The sequence below is a fragment of the Leuciscus leuciscus genome, assembly GCF_965113295.1.
Source record: "Leuciscus leuciscus genome assembly, chromosome: 13".
Classification (NCBI taxonomy): domain Eukaryota; kingdom Metazoa; phylum Chordata; class Actinopteri; order Cypriniformes; family Leuciscidae; genus Leuciscus; species Leuciscus leuciscus.
Genome location: NC_138737.1, coordinates 33,426,077 through 33,452,377, shown reverse-complemented (window position 1 = coordinate 33,452,377; position 26,301 = coordinate 33,426,077). Strand labels below are relative to the sequence as shown.

Below are 26,301 nucleotides of genomic sequence, written 5' to 3'. Positions count from 1 at the left end.
CTCACACCGATATTTTTAATGCACCTTTTTTTTTGTGCAGTTTGCTTGAAATTGTCTTTATGTCCCTTAAATTAGGGTTTTTACAGTGTTTTTTGAAGTGCGTGGGTCTTGCAGGCACGTGCAAAATGGGTTGGGTGGATGGGTTGATGGCTTTGGGTGATCCTGCCCTTTTTCAAAACTAATCGAAAGTGCCCCTCTCAAACAAATATCAATGATAATATTGTGGTCAATAAAGCAAAATGCATTTGATTATAATTAACATGACAATGTGTACAAAACTAAAGTAGCCTAAATTCACGTTTATTTGTACGTTTATGTCAATCTGGGTGCCATTGCCATGACTCGTTGCTGGTTGCGTCACTTGCGGGTCTTGCTTCGGACTTGACTAGTCTCTGTTTTCGAGGGTCTCTAAACTCCGGAGTAGCCTAGTGTGGACGACAGGCACAACCGAAGCAAAAGTTATGCGTTTTAAAAAATTAAAATGGACTAGTGTAAACGTAGGTATTCCACAGTCTGCTCGAGAACCGATGCTCTCGAGCCAAAAATGGCTCTTTCAGTGAGTATATGGCAAAAAGGTAAGAAAAAATAAACCAATCCATTTTTAAACTTTTCTTTTCAATAATCAAAGGTAGTGTGTCGAATCAATAAAAAATCCACATATTAAATAAAATGTTAGAATTACATAATTTTTTACAAATATAAATCGTTTACAGACGAATTTACATAGGTATGAAGGATCTGAACCTGCGTCGTTGAAACAATGGATGTTAACTGACTACAAAGCACTGCACAAAACCAGCACCAAAATTCGCATTAATGGTAAGTAGTATTCAAGTCACTTGTGTTTATTTTTTACAGTCTATGGTTTAGCCATCTGGTTTAGCCTATGTATTTTGATGCACCGTTTACCATTTGCAAACTATCATAGTTGGTTCAATGAATCCCAGGCGCCACCTTCAGGCCTATTATGGGAAGTGTAGGCTGACAACAACACGATTTATTATCAATGTTGGAAACAGTTGTGCAGCTTAATGTTCTTTTTTTTGGAACATGTGATACTTTTTTCAGGATTCATTGATGAATAAAAAGTTAAAAAGAACAGCGTTTAATTAAAATAGAAATTCGTTTAGTCTTTACTATCACTTTTTTAAGTCAATTTAACACATCCTTGCTGAATACAAGTATTAATTTCTTTTTAAAAAAGAAAGAAAGAAAATTACTGACCCCAAACTTTTGAACGGTAGTGGATATTGATACAAAAGAATTCTATTTTACATAAATGCTGTTCTTTTTGTAACTTTTTTAACTCAGAATCCTCAGAAAAAGAGACTTATTTTTTAAAACATTAAAATCCTAATGTTTCCAAACTATTGACCAGTTATTTTATATATATGTAAAAAATATATATGCCCTTTTAAAAAAAAATATATATATATAACTGGTCAATAGTGAGCCCCTGCCCTTGAGGAACTCTCTGCACGTCCCTGGGGTCTTAAGTTCAAAATACTGAATAAAATAAAATAGATTGGGTTTAAATGCAATTGTTTTTTTCAAATAAGAAAATATTTAATTTCTATTTTATATTAATGTCTGCAGATATCCTGTCAACTATGTTACTAACCAAACACCACCCTAAAAACAAAAAAAAAAGACTGTTCACTCCTGCTGTGTCCTAATTCAGAGGCTGCATCCTTCGGGGCCGCATTCGAAGGCCGATTGCGTCACTGTGTCGCGAAGAAGCTGTGTCAAAGGCTCCTTCAAATGCGGCCTTCATTTCTCATAAAATTAAGGATACAACAGATGGATCCATTGCTGTTTTGCCTACCTCAGAATTCATTGCACGCCAGCAGTGGTGGACAGTAACGAAGTAAATGTAATTCGTTACTGTACTTAAGTAGCTTTTTTGCGTATCTGTACTTTACTGAAGTATTTAAATTTGGGAAGACTTTTACTTTAACTCCACTACATTTCAAAGTCAAATATCTTACTTTTTACTCTACTACATTTTCAAAAATCAGTCGTTCCTTTTTATTTATGAGTGGATAAAAACTTAACTGGTCAAACGAGCCACCTATCACAGTAGCCTACAACGTGCACACTTTGTTTTGAACTTGCCTTGGTGGTATCTACTAAGCGCGAACCAGAGCCGTTAAATATGAGAGTTGCGACCATAGACAGTATAAGAGGTTGCGACACACACGGCTTGTTCGACTTGAACCGGCGCTGCACAGACCGATCAGTTTATGACATCAAAGTATAGAGCGAAATCGCGAGAGCGATTGAAAAGCATACAGAGCCGTCTACTCTCTAATCTCTCTTGCGGTATTTTAATGTCATTCACCGATGACATTAAAAGTCGAACAAGCCAACTGTGATCTCGCCGCCGCGCGGTCACGTGATTCGTGTAGCTCTCAATAGTTCCAAACAATTTGTGTTGCCAATAATTTTAAGCGGGGCAGAGAGCAGCAGCTATTATTGCAGCAATTATCGGTAAATACTGACGCATAATGAACATTGCTTATTACCTTGACACTAAAATTACTTGCATATAATAGCATTTTTTTTTTCTGAGGAGTAGCAGAAACACTGCATTAATACGTTTTGGTGTTTAATTTTGTAGGGAAATTGGCTGCTCCCATAATGTAGTGTGTATATATATATATTCAACGGCATTGTGCAGGTTTATGTGAATGTATCATAACATTAGGATGTTTATAATTATGACCATAGACGCTTGTGAAAAATATGTACAGTAAATACTGTAAATGTATTATACCTTATGGGATCAGTCCCCTTCCGTCCAAAATTAAACACACAAAAAATGTATTCAATTCAAATATATATAAACTAATTAATGTCATTTTATTAATAGATTGATGTGCCAAGAGTGACAGAGTCTTCACGTAGACTGAGTTAAGCAAGAGTCTTGTGACAAAAATTATAATAGGACATTATAGCAATAAAAAAATCATAGTACTTGGATACTTAAGTACATTTGAAGGCAAATACTTTTTTACTTTTACTCAAGTGAATGTTTAAAGGCAGCACTTCTACTTTTACTTGAGTAATATTTTACCTTGAGTATCTTTACTTTAACTCAAGTACATGGTATGTGTACTTCGTCCACCACTGCACGCCAGTGACAACAGGATTTTTGCTGAATTACACTTTTAAACATAATTATTGGGTTTCGACTTATTCAAATATCTAATTAAAAAAGCATTTGAAGTGGTTTAAATGTTGATTATATCTTACTAAGATGCGGTTATAGTTTATAGTCTCTGCTCGGAATGGGATAATGCGTTTTTTTTATGGCAATACTATCAATTCCTAAATTAATCTGCAGCAGTCCGGTGGTACAACGGTCACGTTGTAGTAGCTCTCAGAAATGTCCCAACTTCTCTAATTACGAGCTCTACAAGGGCGTGAACGCTTTTAAATCTTGAAATTACGGCGTGAATGCACCTTATCTTCTGCGGCGGATGTTTTAAACACATAGTAAATATTCTTTAAATTTTTTTAAATTATATTTTATCTCAGTTGACGGATTTTCAAGGAGAATATTAATTGCCCATCAACTATGTTGGGTACATTGTTATGATTTGCAATATTTGTTACATTGTTATGTATTTGAAAATACAAGAGTTTATTTCAAATAAATATTCAAATGTAAGGTTAACCTATCACCAGACAAGGCCTGCCATTGTGAAAATGGTCAACTATGTTACATATCAACTATGTTACTTGCGTCAACTATGTTACTGTCATTGTCAACTATGTTTTGACTGATTTTTTACATTTTAAAACTGTTCTTGTCCTTAGGGACCGTGCTGAGACCTTTACACAAATATCAGCAAAAAATGTAATTCTTAGAAGTTTTTTTTAAATAATCTCTGTACCTATGGCAAAAAAAAAGTTAATATTAACTTTAATAATAGTTAATAGTAAATATTCAGTTAATATAGTATTATACAGTTTGTCTGAACATAGTTAAATTCAACAGGGAAAATATCAAAATGGTGTTAAATTATTCAACTTTGCAAATAGCAGATACATTACAATGATCAAATGTAAAAATGTAAAGTTTTTTGCTGATGTGAAATGTACCCTTAATTATAGAATGACTCTCAGAGAGAAGAAAAAAACATTTAATGGGGCAGTGGAAACACTAATTATGTCTCGCTGAAATAGCAGTTCCCGTTAGCCAGTTCTTTGTTGAGCCAAAAACATACAGGGATAAAGTGTAGTTAGATTCCTGAATAAATGACTCTTATAAGCCGGTTCTTTTTAATGAGTCAAAAACACTTGAGGAACACTGAAAAAAAATGCTAATCTTACTTAAGAAAAATAATCTTGTTTCCATTTGAATTAAGATTATTTTTCTTGTTTTCCATTTGAATTAAAAAAAAAAATCTTACCCCACTGGCAGATAATTTTGCTTATTTTAAGCAAAAACTCACTTAATTTAGATTTTTTTTTTTTTTTTATCGGAAAACAAGATAGAATTTCTTATGTCATTTTACTTATCTAGTAAATGCTTCTTGATTTAAAAATGTTCCTATATTTAGCTTGATGTCCCTCTCTGGACATAATGGGTGGGACTTGAAAATCCAGCCAACCCTAACTTAACCCTACCCATAAACCTATCCCTAAATCTAATTAGATCAAGATCTATTCATTAGGTCCACAGAGGTGGAGCTTGACTTTCGAAACATCATACACCTTGGCTCCTCCTAGTTGTTTGGTCGTAAAATGCCATTTGTCTTTAGACAGTACAGGTGAAAATACTGAAGTGAAGTCAGAATTTTACTCATTTACTCACGAGAGGAATATAAACCACATTCAGAAAGTAAGTATCACAATTGATTCAATTATTTTCTCCTGTTTATCAAAGGTGTACAAAAAATACATTGAAAGGCCTATCTAGGCTAGTACACTATACTAACAATATTTATAACATCTTAAATGTAAAACATTTTATTTAAATGTATTTATTTTAATTTCATTTAATGTAAAACAGATTATTATATGCTCTTTAAAGCACATAATTCTGAGAACAGAAAGTGCATTTTATTGTGTGTTTTAATACTCTGACGGTAAAAATAGCAAGACTTGGTAAGATTGGATCACATAATGTAAGGATTTATTGATTTATTTTATTGTTTTTATGCTTTATTAAAGTGATGCACAGAGAAAGATCAGAAATATTTAGAAGATTCTGTTCTCAGTGAAAAGCACTCAAATTGCCTGTATAGAAACCCGCAGTAAAGCAAACATATGATTTTATAACCTAGCTATAAAATCACTATCAGTGAGAACAAGGAACAAAACAGTGCAGCCTGTCAAACCAATGGACTCTGACTCATTTTATTTGAAATCAACAGATGAAATTATTCATTAATGTCTTAACTAATACATTTGTTAATGTATTTACATTAATTTAGCAGCCTTAATATTTGCAGTACACAATGTCAAGTAAGTGCATTCTAGTATACAATCTAGATGTGAAATTTAGAAAATAAAAATAAAAGAGAACATTTTTGCAGGAAGTTATTACAATGTTTATGGCAGAAGGGGTGTGTTTTTCCTGAAAGTTGGTATCAGCAGATTGGGTAAAGGTTGGCAGCTCGTTACAGCAACTGGAACAGGGAGGGTTTAAGGTTCTGGAAACCACTACGACTGGAAAAACTGGACGAACTGGAAGAGAGAGCTACTCTCTGAGAGAACAAAGGAAATTAACATTTGAATTCACCCTTGTGCACTATCGAGACGAAAGTCTCACCTCCTAATCTACATTTCTTCTCCTCATCCCCCATTCCTTCTCCCTCATGCTGAGATCACCAAAACTCACACAACTCCAGGAACTGGAACAGGGAGGGTTTACGGTTCTTGAAACCACCATATATAAATGGTGCGACAGAACATACAATCGGTACAAATGACCAGGCTGTTGTTGCAATGTGGATAGTAAAGCTCAACTGGTCATCAAACACTATCCCAAAGTTCCTTGTTGTTGCTGTTATAGAACCCAATTGAACAGTGATGCTGTGGTCGACTGACAGGTTGACTGCGGTCCGATCAATCATAAAATAAACCAAATGAATCTGTGTGAATATAACCAAGTGAATATAAGTGTTGAGATAATTGCTTTATACAGACTGTTGTGACAAAGGACTGTGTAACAGAAAGGTTCTCTTCTCAGATGACTGAAGAAATTGCAGTTTGATCACAGATATCCAGTGTACGGACGTCATGACCTCCAGAAAGAGTCACTATAGAGAGCATGACATAATGGACAATAGGTGAGAATAAAACTCCCTTTTTTATTCTGTTAAAATTTGTGTTGTTTATACTGTACAGTTGTTTTGGCAGCGGACTACTTTAAAACACATTCACTAATTTGTTAGTTATTTGTCACTTATGTAATATTTGTGTGCTTTGGGTTTGCCAGAGCAACAATGTCACACACCTTATTAAGTGTTTAATCTCCGGCAGCAACAGTCATGGGTCACTTGTGTGCTTTTATAGTCACCTTGAAATCAAAACTGACAAACCATTATTTTTATGGAACATTGCAGTATTTATTATATTGTAGATTTCTTGTAATCTCCACTGACTTCAACAGTAAGATCTAGCCCACTGGCAAGGCGCCATTGACTGCTGTTTGTGAAAATGAGTTGTGATACGTCCACCCCACAACTTGTGAAAATCTATGACTGTAGACCTTATGCACCAGAGAAACAAGCACGCTGCCAGCTTTAGAATTTTGTGTTTGAACTTCCGTTTTAGTGGTAGCCCTGTATATTTCTATGGCATCAACGTCAAGGAATAATTCGATGGTGAAGTGGATTTACTTATTGTAAAGTTAGCGAAAGTTATGATGAGCATTGTAATGTTTGAAGCAGATGTCATAACAAATGTCAGACTGGGAAGATTTTAAAATGAGCGGTTCATTCTGTAAGATCTTACCTTCGTGCTGTGGAAATACTAACCGGAAGACAGAACACAACGAGCGCATCAATGAAAGGGGCGGGGCTAAATAAAGGCCTATTGCGCCATTTGCTGCCTCAACTGCAGTGTTATTCATAGCAACAAAAAACATATTCAGGGGTGTGTTTTCCGAAACCATCGCTAGCCAACTATGGTCTCAAGTTCTGTCGTTACCAAATTTGACTTATCCAGAAACCGTAATTCCAACAAACATTCGCAAACAGCTTGAGCTGTGGTTAGAAATATAGGTTCCTGTTAAATTACATGTGTGGACTTGAATAGATTGTGCTCTTGGGCACAGTAAGCAAGTTAACATTCAGCACATTCTATATCTTTTATTCTATTAAATATATACATTTAATCTATATATTTTTGCATTTCAAGTTAACAATCAGCGCCTTTTTTGAAAAGTGCGTAGGCTATGTGTATAAAATGCGCAAAGGTACTCCAGAATATGCCGTATGAGGGAACCCGCGATGAATCAAACATCAAATAAATGACATGGAACAAAAACAGGTGAAGTACTCATTGCGTGCCATGGTTGTTACAGTTGCATCTCAGAGATCTTGAATAGATTAATTGAATGTATTACTCCTCCACACAAGTGTGTGACGTCATTGCCGCCAGTCTAATATTGTTGAACCGACGTCTGCATCCGAAATCGCACATACTGAGTAGGTACTTATTTTGAATGAGTAATTACTCCATTACTGCTAAAAAAGTAAGGTATGAATGTGTGTAGTCCATCGAATGCACACTCGCCGGAAGAAGTACGTCATCTGGGTACTTTTTATGAATAGGCCTACTGTGAATTCGGACATAGGCTACTTCTTTTTTCACATAATGTTTATACCTATTATATACCGGTAGTAGGGAAGTATCCGATTTCGGATGCAGCCATAATGATTCAATCTACAGAGGTGTGACGATGTTATACGATTTCGGGAAACAGTCATGTTTAGTTTCTCCAACGATACATCATGCTATGGTATAGCGAGTTACATCATTGTACGGGAAACGCACCCCTGGTTGGCCAATAGCCACCATCAGTAAACTTGCAAATCCATGGGGGAAAATAACTTACAATTGTGAGATAAAATCCAAATTTCAAGAAATAAAGTAAAACAAAAATTGCTATTTCCTTTTTTTTATTCTGTGGCAGAAACAGTTTTTAATGCAATTTGGGAATTTTTGGGGGGAATCAGAGCCCGGTGTAAATATGAATTTATATAGTAAATATATAAAAGTAAATATATATTTTTCTAACTGGATTTGGTTGTCAGACATAGTGATTTATGCAGATAATGGACATAAAACAACAAACTACCTGTTCATGCAAACATAAAAATTACGTCAACACTTCCTCTACATATCCTTGTGGATATCGTTACGTCACCAGGATGGAAATTTGGCTATAATTTTACAAAAAAGATAACACTGCTATGCAATTTTATCAAATTATGTCAATTGTATGTACCATTAAAACAGTGATTATTTTAACATTTACGAATTGGCCCATTAATTTCCACTGAAAGTTCTTCATTATCGAATCAGATCCAGTATTGATTCAATAGAAGTATGTTCTGGCCTTCACAAGTATGTGAACACTGTTTTCCGTTTAACAGATTAGGATTGTGAAGGCCAGAACATACTTCTATTGAATCAATACTGGATCTGATCTTACATGACAGTTCATAACACTAGCTTTCTCCAAAAGCCATTTTCTTAAGTGCATGTAAATATTGTCAGTGTAAAGTTTATATTGTTTTATTTAAATATGAGGGATGAGTCCAAATTTATATTTGTGGTAATCAACATTATGATACAAAAGCTGTTGACTGAACCAACTGTAAAGTTCATTTAGGGTGGTTATAAGCTGTGAAAATGAATAAACGGAAAAATCATCCTCTGATTCATAAAGAATGTCCATAAACTGTGTGTCAATGAAAAGTATTGATTCCATGAAACATCCACTTAACTTTAAACAGTTTAAGTGGAGTGACAGTGACAAAAAGAGTGTTTGCCTCAGAGCTTTGAGGATTTTTTCATTACTAACAGTGTTTAATTGCTGCTATGTTTTAGTCTAAATAAGGGTGAATCTCCTGAACCCAGCTGTGTGTCCATGAAGAGTGACCAGTCAATAGATGATGTAATCAACTTCAGTTCAGGAGACTCTTCTACTGATCTGAGGTGAGGACAATGTTATGGTTCATTAGTCTTGTGTAGCCAAACCTTCAGACTGACAACAGAAGGTCTGGACTCCCTAGCAGCTTTCATTGGCCAATGACTTCCCAAGAGGCTGTCTGACTGACATGTAAAGCAACCAATGGCAGTTTGTGTTGTTCAGCGTCATATCTAGCCGTGTAAAAAGCCGGATTCCATTATATCTTGATTTACACAATATTAATATTTTACATTGTAATTCTTTTATTTTTAATATTTGGCTAGTTTGTGTGCTGCTGTGCTTCCCTGTGTGTGTAATAAGCAGAGTGTACGAGCGTGTTGGACCCGCCTATAGGCTCATATTACTAATGCGCTCTTTAAATAACAAAAAAATACTGCGTCATTGACTTTAGACCAGGTTTCAGTTGTCCAATGGCGTAGTCTATTTCAGTTGCCTCAAAATAGCACCATGCGAACAATGCGCCTGAACACACCTCATTTTAAGACCAGCCATGGGTGAACAAATAGGCACAAAAGCATTTGCTATTTAAACAATGTGGCGCAGGACGTGAAAATGATAACTGCATCGGGCTATTGAGATCCTGATTTAAAATCTCAAACTTAAGTTATATATACTGGTGCACTGCTAAACCATTTTTTTTGTTTCTTGTAAAACCATGGTTAACACTATTGACAAATACACACATTCACATTGACATTCATCAATGGTATGGATGTTGTAAACTTAATATATTTATTTTATACCAGAAAACTCAATGAGAAGGAAGAGGTTGAATTGCTTGTCCAGAGGAAGACAAACCCGACAGACCTCACCAGTACGCTACAGACAAGTAAGAGCTCGGAACTGTTAAATAATATAAAACCTCACAGACCCCTTTATATTAAGTGTCTTTAAGTACTTTTTATAACCATTTAAATTAATTATTTGAAACAATGCACTTTACTGTGTACATGCATGTTTTTAAACTGCACTTATATTTAAATAATACCTGCATGTAATTACACCTGTAATTGATTTCTGTAATTACATCTAATACACTTTTGACCCTTCCCGTACACCTTAACCCACCCTTAAACCTATCCTTATCCCATCTCTATAGCAGCAAAAGTGTTTTGTTATACAGCGTCAACAACAACATTGTAGTAAACAATTGATTTTATTTGACGTAAGCACATAATAGTTAAAGACACCTACTATAAAACGGGATCAAACTTACAGCTGATGGCAACTTGGAAACAACCAATTTATAGACAGCATAGTGTGATTTAATAGTATATAATAATCAATGAAGAAAAAGAAAAAGCGGAGCTGATTTGACATTAAAGACACATTTTATCAGGGGGTATTTACAGAAAGCAGGGATAACTTATGTCACATGAACCCTCTCGATTGATTAACCCAAAACTTTTTGGAACCAAATGTTGAGGTTATCAAGTAAATCAAGCAGCTGTGAAAAACATGATACACCGGTGTTTTGCCTGATGAGAAGTTAATCTATTTATCATCTTTTTACTCTTTTAATCCATTTATATAACGGTATCACCTTTATGTAACTTTTAATTCCTTTTAAAACTCTTTTAATTTTCCTTGCTTTTATTTTGTCATTATTTTAATTCCTTTCTGTGTAAAGCACTTTGACTTACCATAGTGTATTAAAGGTGCTTTATATAAATAAACTTGCCTGGCCTTATCCACCTAATCTGTGTAAACTTACCCAGGTAAATCACATAATCTGCTTTCTAGAATACCCCTCAGAAGTAAGCTCATAGTTAGATTTGAGTAATTCAGTAGTCTGACTGTTAGAGCATGCTGCTAGAAATGCTACGTTCGATTTTTAGGATTTAAGATGCATTGTAAGTCACTTTGAATATAAGGCATGGCAAAAACTACTCTGTGCTATTGTAATTTCTGTTAATAATTTTCTTTAGGATTTGCTCGTATATATCTGCAAAAACACAAATCCAGACTGGGAGAGAGATTTCAGAGGCTAAATGAAGGAATATCATATCAAGGGAACTTAACACTTTTGAATGAGATCTATACAGAGCTCTTCATCACAGAGGGAGACAGTGGAGAGGTCAATAATGAACATGAGGTTAGACATATTGAGATGTCCAGAAGGCCAGAGATGCAGGAAATACCAATCAAATGCAATGACATCTTTAAACACTCACCTGGTCAATACAAACCCGTCAAAAGTGTGCTGACAAGAGGAGTTGCTGGCATTGGAAAAACAGTGTCTGTACAGAAGTTCATTCTGGACTGGGCTGAGGGAAAAGCAAACCAGGACGTCCACCTCATAGTTCCACTTCCTTTCAGGGAGTTAAATTTTATGAAGGAGGAAAATATCAGTCTAATAGAGCTTCTCCATCAATTTTTCTCAGATATAAAGGAACTGAGATCAACAGACCTAAATGATTACAAAGTTATGTTTATCTTTGACGGACTTGATGAGTGTCGACTTCCTTTACATTTTCGAACCAATCAGACCTTGTCTGACGTCACACACTCAGCTTCAGTGGATGTGCTGCTGACCAGCCTCATCAAAGGGACACTGCTTCCTTCTGCTCTCATATGGATAACCTCTCGACCAGCAGCAGCCAATCAGATCCCTTCGGAGTGGGTTGATCAGGTGACAGAGGTACGAGGATTCAGTGATCCTCAGAAAGAAATATATTTCAGGAAGAAGATAAATGATCAGAGTCTAACCAACAGAATCATCACACATATCAAGTCATCAAGAAGCCTATACATTATGTGTCACATACCAGTCTTTTGCTGGATCTTAGCCACTGTTCTAGAGACAATGTTGGGTGAAGCAGAGAGTGCAGAGATCCCCAAAACTCTCACTCAGATGTTCACACACTTCCTGATATTTCAGACTAAACTAAAGACCCAGAAGTATGATGGAAAAAATGAGGTAGATATCCACAAGGTCAGAAAGTATATTTTTTCACTGGGCAAATTGGCATTTGAACAACTGGAAAAAGGGAACCTAATCTTCTATGAGGAGGACCTGACACAATGTGGCATTGATGTCAGAGAAGTGTCAGTGTACTCAGGAGTTTGTACACAGATCTTTAGAGAAGAGTATGGGCTGTGTCTGGGGAAGGTGTACAGCTTTGTGCATCTGAGCATTCAGGAGTTTCTTGCTGCTTTATATAGGTTCCTCTCCTTTGATTCAGACAAGAAACACAAGTCAGAAATAACCATTTTTCAAAAGAAGGAAGTGGACAAGGCTTTGCAGTGTGAGAACGGACGTATGGATCTTTATCTGCGCTTTCTTCTGGGTCTCTCACTGGAGTCCAATCAGAGTCTCTTGCGAGGTCTTCTGACACATACAGGAAACATGTCTCACAGCAGTCTGGAAATAGTTGAGTACATCAAGGAGAAGATCAGGGAAATTGACATTCCAGAGAAATCCATCAATCTGTTTCACTGTCTGAATGAACTCAATGATCATTTTCTAGTGCAGGAAGTCCAAACATACCTGAACGGAACTCGTGCCAGTCGTCTCTCTGATGTTAGTCTCTCTCCTGCTGAGTGGTCCGCTTTTGTGTTTGTGTTACTGAACTCAGAAGAGGAACTTAATGAGTTTGAACTAAGTAAATACCATCAGTCAGAAGAAGGTCTTCTGAGGCTGCTGCCAGTGGTCAAAGTATGCAGAAAAGCAAAGTGAGTATTTTCATTGCTTTACTATTTTATGTATATTTAATAATAAAATAATAAATATTGAATCCAAAATTTACTTGGATTACCTGCACTTACTTACATTTTATATTTTGGATTCAATATTTAATTCTAATATAACTTTTACATTGTATAATTTACACTAAAGTATGTGTTTATTGTTTATATGAATTGTACAATTGTATTGTTGCATTAAAGGGACTATGTGTAGCTTTTTAGGTATTTTATTATCTAAAATCAATATTTTTATTCATAAATATGCCCTCAATGGTGTACAAATACCTATGCCAATGATCAGACTAATCCTCGTAAACGAAGAATTTATTATCTTTATATACATGGGATGGGTAAGTCCACGGAGGCTTCCATGTAGTTCCGCCATCTTGAAAAACTATAATAGCAGAGAGGGACAAAAAGTACTAGGCCAACGCGTTTCCACAACGCGTTTTCGTTCAGAGCCAGCGTCACGTGACTGAAGCCAGCAGAAGCGGAGGAGCAGAGCAGTGAGAGGCGCTTGTCACTGCCGCGGCAAGTTTAAAAGGCTGCACTGCACGGTTATTTATACACCGTTCATTCATACATATGCTGAGTCACAGGATAAGGAGTCCTCGTCGTCGAAAAAGTTCAAAATAGACCGTAAAAGGAAACGTGACCGGAGATTACAAAAACAAGGGTTAATGTCGGGATAGCTAATGCAGGAGAAAGCTTTCAAAAGAGACGCTGAAGTTTCCTGCTTTCTTCTCGACAGGTAAGTCAATGTTACGGCCTTAATTACAAGCTTTATTTGCATTGCTTGGTTGTGTACTTTATCGCGAAGCAAAGAGGACACGGAGACTGACAGAATAGACAGAGCAGGTTACTTATGATATAAAAAAATCTCAGCTCTCAGATTCTGTCACTTTTATTACGAAATTCAAACAATATATACTGTTTATGGCGCTTGTAAATGTGACGCGAGTCACGTATGGGGTGAGATTTCGGTCACAATTCTGCGCGCGCAAGATCACATTTTGAGCGTGGAAAAGGGCATTTCGCACGCGCGTGAACTGAGTTTTGCGGAGAAATGTTCGTCTCGCAGATAAGAAAATATTGCGAGCGAACGAAAATCAATTTTGCATTTAAAATAAGTATTTGGATGTGCGCGGACGTTCTCTTTCGCGTGTGCAAAGTTTCACTTTCTTGCTCCTTTCATACCAGCCGTGAGCGCTCTCTAAGCGCAGACGGCTCGCTTGCTCAACACAACCCAGCGTTACAATATGCCATAATTCCAGCCAATCAGAGATGAGACTGCTAAATTCTGATTGGCTGGCTTGAAAACCAATCACAAGACTCCCTGCATCACCTACTGCGGAAGAGAACTAGTTTTTTTTAATTTTTTAATTTTTTTATTTAGTCAGTTCAAATACAAAAACATTTCAGTACAATGCAAAAAAAAAAAAAAAATGGTTACAAAGTATTGACAATACAGCTCAAAATATTTTACCAAAATAATAATAATAATAATAATTATTATTATTATAAAATAAACAAACATAAGAACAAATACAAAAATATAAGTATAAAATATCAGGGCATTTATATGTATTTGAAAAGCTTTAATATTTGTATTGTTTTTATAAGCTTTTTATTTTGTGATCTCATGTTTGAAAGAGTTTCAAAATATATTGTTAGATCAGTGTTATAGAAGGCAATATACCGTAGGAGGTTTTCTTTTGTTTTATTCTTGTCTTATGAATATAAAATTTCGCCAAAATGATAAAAAGATTAATTATATAATTTTGTTTTTCAGAAAAAAAAGGGTTTTTGAAACAAAGTAAAATGTCATGAGGGTCTAAATCAAGACATCTGTTAAATTTTTTTGTCATATCTATTTTAAAGTCAGTCCAAAAAGAAATTGAACATTTATTTTTATATTGCCCTTTTTCTGTCTTCAAGTGATGTGTTACAAAAAGTGCACTTATCACAAACAGCGTGAATATATCTACTAATGGTTGCATTTACAGGATAGCATCTATGAATCTTTCTTATGCATAATCTTATCTAATCTTATGCATCTTTGACTTTATTAGAAATAATAAACTTATAGGGCATAGTCCAAATGTTGCGCCAAGATATACAATAAGGTTTAAGCCACTTTGATTTACATGGAGGACTGGATCCAACATTAAAGGAGTTTCTTATAAAGTTGTTATTAAAACCTTTATCAAATAAAGAGAGACCATTTACAAAGAGTTGAGGATTTTGTAAAGATGTATTATTGATATCTACATCTGAAAATTTGTTTAATATTAGTATGCCATTAGGAATAGCCTTAATTACTTTGTTAAATTCTTTTTCATTTACAAATAAACCATATTTTGAAATAAAATTAGGGTAGGTGTAAAATTGCCCATTTTTGTCAATTATTTGGCTAACAATTAAAATGTTGTGTTGGACCCAATTCTCCATGTACAAAGATTTTTTATTATGAATGATATTACTATTGTTCCATATAAAACACCTACTGGGAGAAAAATTGTGTTTGTACAAAAGGGACCAGAAAAATAATGTTTGTCGGAAGAGAACTAGTGCAGTTGAGTAAAGTTGGCAGTAAATTCACAGATTCGATTGTTGTATAACCATCAGGACAGCAGTGATGTGTGAACTGAATTTAGCAACAATACAGTGAATTACAGTAAAGATATGTTTCATAAAAATCATAAAAATTATACATTTACAATTGTATAAAATTTAAAATATATATTTTCCCAAAATAAGTGTTGTAGTATAACCTTCAGGACAGCAGTGATGTGTGAACTAAATTAGGCAACAATACAGTGAATTACAGTGAAGTTATTTAATATTTTCATAAAAATTATACATTTACAGTACAATTGTATATACAATTTAAAATAGGCCTATATATTTTACCAAAATAAGTGTTGTTGTATAACCATCAGGACAGCAGTGATGTGAACTGAATTTGCCAACAATACAGTGAATTACAGTGAAATTATTGAATATTTTTCATAAATAATAATCATAAAGAATATATGCAAAACGATATTTATACAAAATAAGTGTTGTTATAAAAAGAGGTGTCATTTGTGCAGTAACAACGTTTAGCTCACGAGTTATTGACCCGGGAAGTTCGAATCTGTGAATTTACTGCCAACTTTACTCTCAACTGCACTAGTTCTCTGAATCCGCAGTAGGTGATGCAGGGAGTCTTGTGATTGGTTTTCAAGCCAGCCAATCAGAATTTAGCAGTCTCATCTCTGATTGGCTGGAATTATGGCATATTGTAACGCTGGGTTGTGTTGAGCAAGCGAGCCGTCTGCGCTTAGAGAGCGCTCACGGCTGGTATGAAAGGAGCAAGAAAGTGAAACTTTGCACACGCGAAAGAGAACGTCCGCGCACATCCAAATACTTATTTTAAATGCAAAATTGATTTTCGTTCGCTCGCAATATTTTCTTATCTGCGAGACGAACATTTCTCCGCAAAACTCAGTTCACGCGCGTGCGAAATGCCCTTTTCCACGCTCAAAATGTGATCTTGCGCGCGCAGAATTGTGACCGAAATCTCACCCCATAGTCACGACGGATCCCTAGCGGCACGTGAACCGATCATCTCTAGCTAGTAGCAGTAAATAAACACAAATGAACAATGTTGAAAGATACAGTACAACTTACCGAAATGTATATTCCTCATACATTATATCGACCAATCAATCAAACAAATGGTAAACAGCTGGAGAACAATTATGTATGTCACAACATTTACCTCAGGAAAGCCATTTAATGACCATAATAAAGGCTAGCAGTTAGTTGGCTAGAAAAAAGAGCTATAAAGAGTATTTTACTAAATATGTGTACTATATTACATATTTATTATATTTTTATTTATATCATTAAATAAAGTTATTATAATAAAAAAAACGCATTATGTATCTTTCTGTATGTTTACAGCATTAGGTGAGTTGTTTTTTTCTTGAGAAAAATTAATGCCTATCTTGTGTAGATATCCCCCCCACCCCCCGCTCCTCCATAAATCTCACTCCAAGCAAAACTCAAAAGTTGGCAGCTATGTTATATAGACAGTAGAACATTTATAGTTAAAAGTTAAACAGACTCTTTGATGAATAGCAGCTATTGAGTAAAGTAATGATAGAGAAGGCTCTGATGATGATGATATCTAACAATGCACGTACTTCAAAAAATATAACGAGTAAAGAAGGCATTACTACTAATTACCATAGTTAATGTTTTTCACAGTCAGTAATTGATAACTAACAATCTTTTTTTCGTTGTTTCAAGTTTCAGTTTCACCAAGAAAAACTCGAAGTGCTATTATAAGACATTCTGTCATAGCTTTTTGGTACATAACAGCTACCGTAGATGCAACGCGCATTTGAAAAAGTGAGGCGCTAGAGAGCATTATTCATTTGAATGCAAAATACAATTTCACCACTAGATGGGAGAAATTCCTACACAATGTCCCTTTAATATGTAATTAATATGTAGTTAATATGTTTAACAATGCAGTTTACCACACACTTATTATTATGCTTTCTCCCAGTCTGAGTGGCTGTTATCTCACATTGAAAAGCTGTTCAATTCTGGCCCAAACTCTCAGAAATTTGAGAGAGCTGAACCTGAGTCATAATAATCTGCAGGATTCTGGACTGAAGCTACTCTCTGTTGGACTAAAGAACTCTCACTGTAAACTCAGGACATTAGAGTAAGTATGTCTTCACTGCAATCTGTAGTTACTAAACATGAGTGGGAATAACATGACATGTAGTCTAAAGCCCTATTCGGACGGGACTAGTTTCACAGGGGGACGTTAGAGAAATTTCTGTTTCACAGACGTACTTTGAGATTTTAATCCTGTCCGAATCTGCCATGTCTGTCTTTTTCTCACACGACCTCGGTAAAAATTCCAGAGCAAATTACCTACTGTTTTTCGTCAAACTCGGCGGTCCTCAGAGAAATCTAATCCCGTCCGAATGCGAATGTCTGTAATTGCCGAAAAAGTTTTTTTCCAAAATGCTTTTTCTTGTGTGTTTTGGTCAACGTGAACTACCGTACAATCTCTCGCTATCGCGCCGGTATTCAAGTTTCTGCTTTTTGCGCACCGATAATGGATGTAGATGTGTTCGGTTCACTGCGAAGAAATAAAAAAATGACATCAACAAGAAGAGTCAAATCACGTAAACTGTTAAGACTGGCTACTGTAATATCAGTTTCAGGTAAGATTACTTTCATTTCTGTACTTAATTACATAACGTGTAAATTATTTTAAACTTTTTATTCCAGTGGGTTTATTATAAAAACCCAGTTCTATAAAATCATGATGATAAATGTATGTGTAGTTTTTTTTATACTACAATTTTTATAAAATGTTTACAAAACACTAAATACGTTAGGATGTTTTACTTTATATTTCAAAGTGCTTAATTTTAAAAGTACTTAATTTCAAAATACATTTGATCAAATTTCATAAATTGTGTTCATTGGCAGTTTTTAAGTTATATTCCTGAAATGTACTTGTACATGCATATATGACCATACGCAATCCACGCATTCTGAACACGTGATCTTCTGCAATGCCCACATGTAAAACACAGACACTCCTACCTCGGTAATAAACACGGAGATGTTAGTCCCATCCGAATCCGTTCATGAAATCACAGACGTAGGTTGATAAGAATTGTAACTCAAACGTCGTTTGGAAAACTAGTCCCTTCCGAATAGGGCTTAAGACAATCTGAGGTAGCAGGTCTTAGTTTACATTTAGTTTTTTCTTTGTCTTGGTAGTTGTAATGATGAGGCAGTGTCGTTGAGATCCATTTGCAGTATCTTTATTGGTAATAGTAAACGTAACACAATCAGGCAGGGGTCAATCACCAGCAAAGGATATATCTGAGGCAGTCCACAATTGTAGTCGATGGGCAGGCAGATAATCAGGGCAGGCAGCAAACAGTAAAGCATAAATCCAGTCAAACGAAGCAGGGTCACAATGGCATGAAGCAGAGAGTCGAAATGAGTAGAACAGTACAGGATCAGTGAACGAGGAATCAGTATAAATAGGGAAACCGCTCAGAAATGTCAACCAGGGTGAAACAAGACTTCACACTGAAGCAGTGGAGAAGGGATGTATAAATAGTCCGGGTGATGAGTGGCAGGTGTGCAGATAATCAGTCCGGGAGATGAGTGGCAGGTGTGCAGATAATCAATACCAGGCACGCGGTTATGGGAAATGGAGTGAAAATGTGTAATGTTAATATTTGGGAGATTGAGCCCTCTGGTGGCGAGTGGGAGGAACCACAGAGGCTTGATTCGTGACAGTAGTAATTTTCTGTCCTTGCATTGGCTGTTTATCCTTGTCTTTTGTTTATAGTGGAACTGCATTGCATCAATCAATCCAACACTCACTGTTTATTCGACAACTCAGTCACATGCTTTTAACTTGTCATTGACCTGTTGAATTTGTGTTAGTGTGAGGAGTTTATTTTCTCTCTCTCTCTCTCTCTCTCTCTCTCTCTCTCTCTCTCTCTCTCTCTCTCTCTCTCTTTCTCTCTGCAGGCTGTATAACTGCAGAATTGGTGAGGAAGGTTTTTCTGCTCTGGTTTCAGCTTTAAGGTCAAACCCCTCGCACATGCGAGAACTGGATCTGAGCTGGAATAACCCAGGAGTCTCAGGAGTAATGTTGCTGTCTGATCTACTGAAGGATCCACACTGTAACCTGGAAAAACTACAGTGAGTGTTATTATTTTGGTCAAGTATTCATTACTTCAATGAGCTCATTGTTTCTGCCTTAAATATTACATTGTTTAAATTAATACATTTTTAGCTAACTGTGACTTGTATGAAATGCATAACTTAGTTACCTTTGATAACAGATCACTCTAAATTGTAATGTGGACTCGTGCATTTTCTGTAAAGCTGCTTTGAAACGATGTGTATTGTGAATCTGAATTGAATATTATAATACAAATAATTTGATTATTTTGCCTATCTCATCTGTCTCTTTCTCTGTTTCACCTGGTACTGCCAATGGTTAGATGGTGTGCTGAAGGTATGGGGTTAGAATTGTTGCATTATTCCAAATAAATAGATTGAGATTCACAAACAAATGTAAAGAGATTCACAAAAATTGATCAAATTCACAAATAAATAAATTAAGATCCACAAATAAATGTAAAGAATTTCACTAAAATTAATAAAATTCACAAAATAAATAAAATGTGATTTGCAAATAAATAAATAAATGTTACAAATGTGTTTTATGTCACAAACACAACTCTGACCAATCGTAGCACATTCTCGCTACGACCAATCAGTTGGTTATGTTAATAGCATGAAAAACAAAATGGTTATTCAAATTGGGAATAAACTATATATATAAAGTGAGCAAAGAACATTCCCCATCACCATCCATGAATTGGTCTAGCACAAGCACACTGAGTTAGGTCCTCCCGCAAAACAAACAACAAAATGTTCTTGATTTCTTGTTAACATTGCATCTGCACTTTGTTGTTAATGATGAATCCACAAGAGTGCAGAATTCAGTCAGTGAGCATGCACAGAATGCACACTGAACAAAATATATTTCTTATAATGCTCAATGTTGCAAAAAATGTAGTGTATAAATCTTGGATAGCAATGTGAGCAGATCTAAATATAAAATTTCCACAGTGGCCTCTATTGACCTGGTGTCACTGACACTGCTTTATATTACCAAAGTGCAGTGTGCCACTCAATCCAAAGCTTATTTTTATTGTACACCTCAGTCACATGCTTTTAATCCATAATGTAATTTTACCTGTTGTGTGTGTGTAAGGAAAGTTAGGAGGGTTTGCAGGTTTAAGGAAGGTTTCTCTTTCTCTCTGCAGGCTTCATAGATGCAGCATTGGAGAGGAAGGTTTTGCTGTTCTGGCTTCAGCTCTGAGATCAAACCACTCACACCTGAGAGAACTGAATCTGAGCTCTAATAAACCAGGAGATTCAGGAGTGAAGCAGTTATCTGATGTACTGGAGTATCCGCAGTGTAACTTGAGAAACTACAGTAAGTGATAGACAACCAGCACTCATCTAGGATACCAACTGCTCCCGTTTTCCTGGCTTGATAGAGCAAACAGTGCAGGACCCTAAATATTCTCAGCTGCCATATCAAGATATTATATTGAGGAGGATCTCAATAACTTTCTGCCCATGTGTCCCACAGTATTTGAATTGCAAAGTGAACAAAAAGGGGTAGATACTGTAGATGCTTAATTCTGTGCAACGCATATGGAGTAGCATAAGCCTTGTGCCCTGATTGTTGAATAACCAAGAACATGTACAACTTGTTCAGACCAAGGGTTAAAAAAAAGTGTTTGTTTCCAGATTGTATATATTGATTATTCCAAACCGGAGACTCAGTTGTAAACTTACTAGAACCCATTCGTTTACAGACATCATGCTAACAACATCTTCCATATGTGGTGGAAGCATATACCAATGACCAGATTGTAGTCAACAAAACTAAGGAGGAGTTTGGTAAGGGAAGGGGATAATCTGCATCATATTTGTTGGGAGCATAAACTGCGATTTCTTTTTAATGATTCCATGATCCCAAAGCATATGTAAACCACCCATGTTCATCACCTCCCATTTTCTCTATTAAGCACAGGAATCTTCTGTTCTTAAGTATAACAACTCTTTAAACTTTAAAAGCCCCTATTCAAGCCCTAAAGTTGGAATCTTTTGTAAGAGCTACGTCAGCTTGCTTATGATGTAAATCAGGAATGGGCAACTTTCCTGCAGAGTCTAGCTCCAACCCTAATCAAACACACCTGAACAAGCTAATAAATGTCTTCAGTATTATTAGAAAGATACAGGCAGGTGAGTATTTTATCAGAGTGGACCTAAACTCTGAAGGAAAGAGGCCCTCCAGGACTGTATTTGCTCACCACTGACGTAAATATATATTTATATGTCTTTAAAACAAAAAAGAACTACAAAAAACTCAGCTCGGAACATTGTTAGCATAGTTCAAATAGAGAAATGGACATCTGAAGCATCCGTCAATAATTATATCTTTTATCGTTTTGTTGAATTTGTCCTCCATGTGTTTCTTACTAAGAGACATATGAGAAAACACAAATATCTGTGCAGCATTAAAAAGTCTTTTTCATTCTGACTTCTAAGCAAAGTAAAATCTATATATGCAAATTTAACAATACTATAACTGGTTCACAAAGCTGCATGTGCATGAAATACAACACAACTGTATAGACTTTCACATACATGTCTCTTATAACACTCACTAATATAACTCTTTATTATATGTATCAGTTACACTTTATTTTAAAGTGTCCTTGTTGCAGAGTGAATATACATTTAAGTACTGAGTAGTATTACATGTACTTACTATAGGGTTATGATCAGGTTTGGTTTAGGCTTAGTTGCATGTAATTATGCATAATTTGTAGTAATTACTTTAGAAACTACATGTAACATGTGTAACAAGGACACTGTAAAATAAAGTGTTACCCATGTATCCAACCTGATCTCACAGGAAAATGTAACTATGTTACTAGGTGGAGATTTCGTATGAATTCGTATGATGTGAATTGTACAAAAACTTATTGTCCGCCCCTAAACATACAGGGGTGTAAGCAGATCTTATGAAAACATATGAATGAGTTTGTACAAATTCATCAAAATGTAAAATAGTCACGAATTACCATGATTTTGTTTTGGATGTATCATATTTAACTCATCCCGCATAAATGTGTGTTGATTTGTAATCACGAGTTGTATTTCTTCTTTCTCTCTGCAGGCTGTCTGATTGCAGCATTGGAGAGGAAGGTTGTGCTGTTCTGGCTTCAGCTCTGAGATCAAACTCCTCACGCCTGAGAGAACTGGATCTGAGCTCTAATAAACCAGGAGATTCAGGACGGAAGCTTCTCTCAGATCTACTGGAGAATCCACAATCTAAACTGGAGAAACTACAGTAAGTCATAATTTTGGTAACACTTTACAATAAGGTTCATTAGTTAACATTAGTTAATGTATCATCTAACATGAACTAACAATGAACATTACATTTGTTACAGTATTTATTAATCTTTGTTAATGTTAGTTAAAGGGTTAGTTCACCCAAAAATGAAAATTCTGTCATTAATTACTCACCCTCATGTTGTTCCAACCCTGTAAGACCTTCGTTCATCTTCGGAACACAAATTAAGATATTTTTGATGAAATCTGACAGCTGGCTCACTACTCCATAGGCTTCTATAGACGTTATAACTTGCTGGCCCAGAAAATGCATTAAAGACATCGTTAATATAGTCCAAGTGACTACAGTGGCTCAATCTTAAGTTTATAAAGCGACAAGAATACTTTCTGTGGGCAAAAACAAACAAAAATAATAACGTCTATAGAAGCCTATGGAGGAGTGAGACAGCTCTCAGATTTCATCAAAAATAACTTAATTTGTGTTCCGAAGATGAACGAAGGTCTTACGCAGTTGGAACAACATGAGGGTGAGTAATTACTGACAGAATTTTCATTTTTGGGTGAACTAACCCTTTAATAAAAATACAGCTGTTCATTGTTTGTTCATGTTAGTTCACAATGCATTAACTAATGGTAACAAATACAACCTTTGATTTTAATAATATATTAGTAAATGTTGAAATTAATATTAACTAAGATTTATAAATGCTGAAGAAGTATTGTTCATTCTTAGTTCATGTTAACAAAGAGCTGACATCTAGTTACCTCAGGATGGGCATCCCGAGATAAAACAGAGAAGCAAATAAAAAATAATTAGTGTAGCTGCTGTTCATAACATTAAGCAAGGATAATCGTATGCATTTGATCTGAAATAACTGAAGTATAAGGTTATGAGATGCGTTATATGAATGCTTGGCTAAAGAGATGCATCTTTAAGCGAGTCTGAGCCCCGAACATTATCAGGAAGGCTTTTCCAGAGTTTAGGAGCCAAATGAGAAAACACTCTCCCTCCTTTAGTGGACTTAGATATTCTAGGTACTACCAAAAGCCCAGAGTTTTGTGACCTTAAAGGGTGATGGATTGTAAGGCGATACACAGGAGCTAAACCATTTAGGGCCTTATAGGTCAGTAGCAATATGTGGTGTTCATAGTTAACCACAAGGTGGCAGTGTAATGCTTAAGTGTTGAGGTGGTGCTGAGGAATAGAGGGAAGAGAAACAGAGTGTTCTGTGAGTAGGCTGGCTACATGTGTTGAAGAAAAAGCCTAGTAGGAGTTACTCTTGTCTTGTGCTCAATACTACAATACTTTATAATTTATGTGGATCCACACAGTAAACTGGAGAAACTAGAGTGAGATATTTTATCATATAATAGTTGATAGGATTGTTCGATCTCTCTTTCTAATTTTAGAGTTGAATTTTTTTCTTTCCATTTTCCTTTATCTATTATCACATTTTTACCTTTCAGCTGTTGATAATGACTGATAGGAATATACGTGTATGTATGATTTTATTCTTTTCAATATTTCAGTTTATTGCCTTACCTGCAAGAAGACACCCATGCACCTGCAAACTACAAAACACAGATTTCTTCTGATGAACATGGCGGACACACCTGACTGCCCCTTACTGGACAAACACCTGAACTGACCCAACAGCATTCAACATGAGGGCTTTCAGAGCTTTGAACACACACACAGTTGTGTTACTAGAGTGTTGTGGTTAATAATAGTGTCATGATACTATCCATAGTGCTACAGAATGTGGTCACATTACTGTCATGCAATGATCGTCAGTGACAAAAACAATTGAGAAATCTGCTCTGAAATGTACAGCCAAGAACCTAAAGCATGTTAAAACTCCAATTGATTATGAACTATATCAAAATGATTGCAGGAATGTCTTACAGGACTATTGTAGCAGTCACTCAGGAAATATATATACCAAAAATGTTTACCCTATTAAGGGAATATAAAATATTTAAATTAAATATCACTAATTGGTATAGTGGCCATAGTTGTATATATTTATACCATGGTCTCTACATATTATAAAAGTATAATCCTGCCTCCTCATAGTCCTCATCCGATTCCTGGTACTCCTCTTCCAACCCTGTATTATCTTCAGGGGGATTGCAGTCCTCTGGCTCAGAGTCCTCTGCTTCAGTTTCACTGGAGTCAAGCAGGTAATCCAGGGTCCCTCTCTGTGTGCAGGACACCAATGACCCTCTTTCATACCTGTGGTCCATACCTTGCTCTCTCTGCATGTGTGTGTGTGTGTGTGTGTGTGTGTGTGTGTGTGTGTGTGTGTGTGTGTGTGTGTGTGTGTGTGTGTGTGTGTGTGTGTGTGTGTGTGTGTGTGTGTGTGTGTGTGTGTGTGTGTGTGTGTGTGTGTGTGTGCATGTGCATGCATAAGGTCTCACTCACACGTGTTCTACATTTGTGGCTGATTTCATTTGACAAATTCCATACAGATGCTCTGTGTGTGTGTGTGTGTGTGTGTGTGTGTGTGTGTGTGTGTGTGTGTGTGTGTGGATAAGATAATTTAGAAAAAGTCACAAGACCTTATTCCAGTGAGATGAAGGGAACCATTTTTTTTTTTTTAAGTTGTTTGAAAAGTCGAGTGGGGTCATATTGGCCCCAAAGCAAAAATGAGGTTTAAAGGATTTGTTAAAGCAAGTGTTATTTTCCTATTTAACTTACTGTTTGTATTTATGCTGAGATTCAGTTTGGGTCAGTTTCAGCCAATTTGTAAATGCCTTTTTTTTCTTTCTTGTATTTTAATAAATAGCAAATGATGCACCATAATCTACTTCTTCTTTATTTCCTCTCCATCTAGTGAAAAATAGTTTGACATGTCAGTATACGAAGGCATCGGTGTCTATTAGTGTCTTAATATTTATTTTCTTTATATATTTGTAGTTTTTCCCATTTGTTCAGGCATTGGCCATTTCCCTCTTAAACTAAAACTAAAAGTCTTAAACTTAAAAACGTAATTTTATTTATATTTTCATTTTTATTTTTAAATATTTAAATTATGAATTCATGTGAGCAAAAATAAAATAAAAAACTCTAGTAATCATAAAGTGCTAAAGTGAATAAGAAGACACATAGCTACCTGCAGGAAAGCTGCTAAATTACATCTAAAATGATTCAGTTAGTGGGAGAACTGGAATGGCAGTAACACTTTTTGTTTGAGCATATTTGTTTTACATGTGACATTGGCGAAAGTAGGCTAGTGAACATTACAAAGCGAACGCCAAAGTTAAACGCCATTTACAAAAAAAAAAAATTCCACCACCCTACCTTATTGAACCGGAACAAACGTGACCTTTCATTGTGATTACTTGATGCGTGGAGTTATACTTCAATCTATTCAGAAACTGAAACTAACAAAAAACATAGACACTTACAAAACACTTATATAACTCCTATATAAGTCTAAACACTA

The 26,301-nt window shown here is 35.7% G+C and overlaps 1 protein-coding gene across 1 annotated transcript; it reads left to right on the top strand.

Moving 5' to 3' along the window:
- The first annotated feature begins 449 nt into the window (after positions 1–449).
- On the top strand, positions 450–25,656 carry LOC309512944 (NLR family CARD domain-containing protein 3). The gene is given in 11 exon segments (XM_082188699.1): positions 450–819; positions 6,203–6,302; positions 9,073–9,180; positions 9,922–10,004; positions 11,104–12,850; positions 17,424–17,585; positions 19,433–19,606; positions 20,743–20,896; positions 20,902–20,915; positions 22,674–22,847; positions 24,383–25,656. Coding segments are annotated over 10 exon segments (2,754 nt in total). The 5' UTR covers positions 450–819; positions 6,203–6,252; the 3' UTR covers positions 24,471–25,656.
- The last annotated feature ends 645 nt before the right edge of the window (positions 25,657–26,301 follow it).